We start from the raw sequence: 4,699 nt of genomic DNA, 5'->3' as shown, positions 1-4,699 counted from the left end.
AAACACTCTGTCAGAACCTTACTGTTTCAGTCTAAAAAGATTATTGCTAGTCTAGCATTTTGCAAGATAAATACAAAACTAGCTTGTATTTAGCTAGTCCAGCTTTAGCTTCTCTATTTAGAAGCTGCACTCCTAACAGCACAGCGATGCAAAAATGAGCTCAGTCTTCACTAGTATAGCTAATGATGTGTAATAGCAAACTGTAAAACAAATGTTTGTTTTGGTGAGGATCTAAGAAAAGCATCCAGACTCCTCTCATAGCATGTATACAGCACCTTCTTCTCCCTGCTGCCTTTCTTGTCCCCCACCCAATGCACGCACTACTCACCCGGTGCGTGAGCTCTTGTCTAATCTTACTAGTTAGACATTTCAAGTAATTAAATGCATCTTAATTATGTCACAAATACTTGAAGACTGAAGAAACAGAGTTGAAAGATCTGTTAAAAACATCACCTTAAACTCTTCTCTTTTTTAAGGTTCATAAGTGGCTCAAATATGTGAATCACCCACAGGTTTTTGTTGGGTTGTGTCTCCCTCCACGCCCTGGCCAGATTTGCAGCGCTTCGTGTATTCGTAGAAGCTGATGAAGAAAAGTGACAGAAAACCTGGTCAAAATGCTGTAGCATAGGAATAGGCAAATATAACATCTCTTTATTTTGAATAAAATGGTAGTAGAATAATGCAATCACAAATCAGTTCATGGTGATGCTTAGCTCTGACTTAAGAGTTGTCACAGGCTTGAGTTGCAATGTCTGTGTACTTGAAGTGTTCCTGCTACTGTAACAAAAATCGTATTTGCTGAGGAGAGTTACACTGATGCAGTCCTGAAACAAGGTGTCTTGGCACAAACACACTATCCTTTCCAAAGTACCAGTGAATTTATACTGCTGTGAAAAAAAAAAAAAAATACTGCTGATACCTTATTTCATTTCAAAATAGAGCAGCAGCTATTAGTCAGCTCTGCTGTGTGCCTTCGGTCGCTCAGTTACCTATTTAAGAACGGTTCTGTATAAATAGGATCAACTTGTTTAACCTGTTTGCACTCTTAAATAGAAAGTGGATTCAGTGAGGATGATGTACAACTGTGCAACATGTGTGATGCATGGGGTGGTTCCCCTCACATCCCTGCTTATGCATGTTGGTCATGTGGTGGTGTCACACATGGGTCACTGACCTTGTGCAAACAGAAATCACACTGGCTTACGCTCATGGGGGAACTGTACCTTAACAAACACAAGTCTCATTGGAAAAACAGTCACTCCTTGCCCTCATTTTCCACCTTTTAAAAAAAAATTCCTAAAGCTTTCCAGTTTTAGCACTAGCTGATATGCTAGATAGATGCTGGTCTGCTTTGTACTTGTATTGCTCTTGATGAGTTGGAGCTATACTCCCTGGCATATGCTTGTTTAATGTATTGACAATGCTAAAAACGATGCAGCCCTCCTCACTTGCTTCCCTTTTTGTCCCCTCATAAAAGCTATGCAGTGTGCACTGGTGCTCACTGGCTTCTTTCAACTGATTCTAGTTTGTGAATCTGCCAGGAAAACTAATCCAGCCAAAAAAAGCCCAAGCTAGTGCACTTACATGGAGCTGATGGCTATTATCAGCTTGGCAAAAGCTCTGAGAGCATCAGCCTTGATACAACAATAGGCTTGAGGCCCCTGTAGCTGTTAAGCCAGCTCAGGTGCAGCAAGGCAATTCAATTTCCTTCTGCCTCAGGAGGAGTGTATACTTTCCATACCTAGAGAGGAGCAAGCGGCAATACACGCCCGTGAAAACATTAGGAAAAGTTTCCTGCATTTGTTCTGGAGGTAGCTTGTGAGCCTTATCCCATGGTCCAGTGGGAGCAGAACAGCCAGTGAAGCAGAGAGTTTAGGCTCTGAAACCATTTGAAGTCCAAGTCTATAAAGGCTGTAACTTTTGCATCTTTGTAACTTTGCCAAATTAGCAGCTCTCCTATTATTTTGTCTGACATCTGGTGACTTCAAATATTCTGTTTTCTTCCTTCAGACTGTCCTTGAAGACCTGCCTATGAAACATTTCTTAAAATATGTTCTTATTCTTTACAGGATTCTGAGGGCAGTACTGAAAGCCTGATTTTACCAGAATTGGAGACACCTGCAAATAACGCAGCCAACCCAGAGGGTGAGAACTCTGGTGAGAGCCCAGAGGGCCAAGCGCAAATCAACATTAACTTGGAAGTAAAAAACACATCACCAGAGGAAAACAGTGTTGTGCTTTCTGAGCGGGGCACCATCCTGCACGGGGGCTGGAGACGCCACATGAAAAGGTGCTGGAGGAGGATCGCTGAGTCTTCAATACCAGCAAAAACTGGGCAGAATCCTGCTTTTCATCAGAATGCCCCGTCTAATGTACCAAGTGGTAGGATGCCAGCAAATCGTATGGTAAGTGTGTGTGTGTGAAATTATGATCCTATTTCTTCTGATACACATGTAGTTTCAGTTGAGTTCTTAACTGTTCCTTGAGTGATAGATGCTGTTTTCAGGCAGAACGATAGGGAAGAGGAGGCTTTGCCTTAAAGATGTAATAGAAAGCATGGGAAGTGATATCTTGGGAAAGCAAGCTTCAGTTCCTTGTTTAATCTGCTCTGCCTCTCTCATCTCCCTGTTCAATATTTACACAGAAGCTATTCTTTTGCAATAGCAGCAAATGTGTTGCCTTGTTCCTTCACTTCGGAGCTAGTAGCATGGCTGTTTCAACATGAAACTTTCGTTACTCAAATACTTCCAGCTGTGATGTGAAATCTGCTCCCCTCCCCCTTATTGGCATGTGTGCTGTGGAAGCAAGCTATGAAGTAGCTCAGGAATAATCGTGAGTGAATCTCTCTGATATGTTGGAGTAACAGTCCAACTTTGTATTACAGGTACAAGAACCAACGTGTCAAATAATTGTTAAAGATCTGTCTCAAAAAGGTAAGTATTCCATAAATTGGCAGGACTTGGAAATTGTTTTTTTCCTGTTGACTTCAGTCTACTTAAGGAATAGTGTAGGGAGGCTAATGAATATTGCTTAGAGCTGTAAGGCTTTCAGTTTATTGTAAAATATGCTGAAACAGGATTATTACTATATTTGAGAGAAGTTGTAATCCCTGTGGCGAATTGTTCTACTTTAAAGCATGGCTTTTCTGCACAGCAGCCAAGTGCGGTCATGCTTTTAAGAATAAGAATGGTACAACATTTTCTTGTATGTTTTAAACAAGTCTGCATTGCAGCAGTGTACTCTGCCTTAACGAGTGAGGTGTAGGTCAGAGCAGGAGATCTTTCTGTCCCATGTCCACTCACATGGAAGACTGCATCGAGTCCCCATACATCTACCCGTACCCGTCAAGCTGATGTGCTGGATGTCCAAGCGATGGGTTTTGCTCATGCTGGTCTTGGTGTGGCAAACCTATACCAGTAGCATAGTGAAGTGGTTAAAGCCTACTGTTGAGTAACTCTATTAAGCTTAAGTGAAGACATGCAGGCCAATGAAACCTTCCTCAAAACCGCCTTTACTTGATGGTGTCTCATCTTAAGAGACGATTTTTGAGATATGTAGACTGAGACCTTTAGCTGCTTTTAAGATCATCCAGTAGGAAAACTATTTGTCCTGCTGCTTCTTAGGTGCCAAACCTGGCCTTGCTGCTGCTGTTTGGTCTGTGCATGTATTCGCTGAAAATTAATAGGGAAGCATGTACATTAGCTATGAAAAAAAATCTGTATTTTAAAACCTAAGCTGATGTGTCATGTGTGTTTTTTCTTTCAGAACTGAGAGATAGCTTTTGGGCATTTATAAATGAAGTACCACCGAAAAAATGGAAGCGGCTTATGAGAACGCATCTGCAGGAAAATGATATTGTTAAAATTATTTATGACTTTCCTAATGATATAGAAGAGCAATCTTATCAGATGCTTCTCACCTGGAAAAACACACTGGGAGAGAAACAATCTATTATTAAGTTACTGGATGAGTTAAGGTATCTAGATACCAAGGCTTATGATAACGTATTGAACACTTTAAAAAGTAATAACATTATAAGTAAGTTAGAAGCTACAGATTAATGTTTACGATGAACTTCAAAAATGCTCCTGTGTACATATATATGTCTACAAACTTCCTGTAAATGAGGACGTCAACAAACTCTTAGTAAAAGCGATGGCATTGACTTGATATCCTCCTCACCTTCACGCGGGGAGCTGGAAGTGATTTAACGCCATCGGTGTTAACACGGACTCCGGTTGTGATGTTCACTAAGGTCTTTTGAGTTGTATATTAAACTCGGGCGCCGGATGCCAGCTTGAGAGCAAGGAGCTCCAGCTCGCGCTTCCCTTCGTGTGAGGTAGGACTGTGCTGTTCAGTGGGAACGAAGAGGCTGCTGCTGTTTCGGAGAGGATCGCAATGCTTTGGTTTCTGAAACGATCGTGTTTTTTTTTGTATCGGTATGCTCAGAACTGTTAAGTTTGAAGCACAGCAATAAAAGCCTGGTTGAGCCAGAAGCTGGGGTTGACTCTTGGATCTTCTTGTCCGAGGGTGGGAGGTGGTATGAGGGGAGCCGGTTCCCCGTCAGTTTTGGGGCCGCCCGACTGTGGTAAATCTCTGCGACGCAACAGCCGCTCACTGAGGAGAGCCCGGCCGCGCGACGACCGCCCAACCGCCGCCCGCTTTGGCGGGAAGGCGCTGTGGGCGGGAAGGCGGGGGG

At 42.6% G+C, this 4,699-nt stretch overlaps 1 protein-coding gene across 1 annotated transcript in view; it reads left to right on the top strand.

The window, feature by feature from the left end:
• LOC104081296 overlaps positions 1-4,038 on the top strand; it is a gene marked incomplete at both ends in the record, with an annotated part of 8,639 nt that extends 4,601 nt beyond the window's left edge. Inside the window, 3 exons of the mRNA XM_009583986.1 lie at positions 2,070-2,405; positions 2,885-2,933; positions 3,766-4,038. Of these exons, the coding sequence (XP_009582281.1) occupies positions 2,070-2,405; positions 2,885-2,933; positions 3,766-4,038 (658 nt within the window). The remainder of the gene's footprint in view (positions 1-2,069; positions 2,406-2,884; positions 2,934-3,765) is intronic.
• Positions 4,039-4,699: the final 661 nt, after the last annotated feature.

This window comes from Fulmarus glacialis, unplaced genomic scaffold (assembly GCF_000690835.1).
Source record: "Fulmarus glacialis isolate BGI_N327 unplaced genomic scaffold, ASM69083v1 scaffold998, whole genome shotgun sequence".
Lineage (NCBI taxonomy): Eukaryota > Metazoa > Chordata > Aves > Procellariiformes > Procellariidae > Fulmarus > Fulmarus glacialis.
Note: the sequence above shows the minus strand (reverse complement) of the source record. Positions and strands in the feature narration are given on the sequence as shown.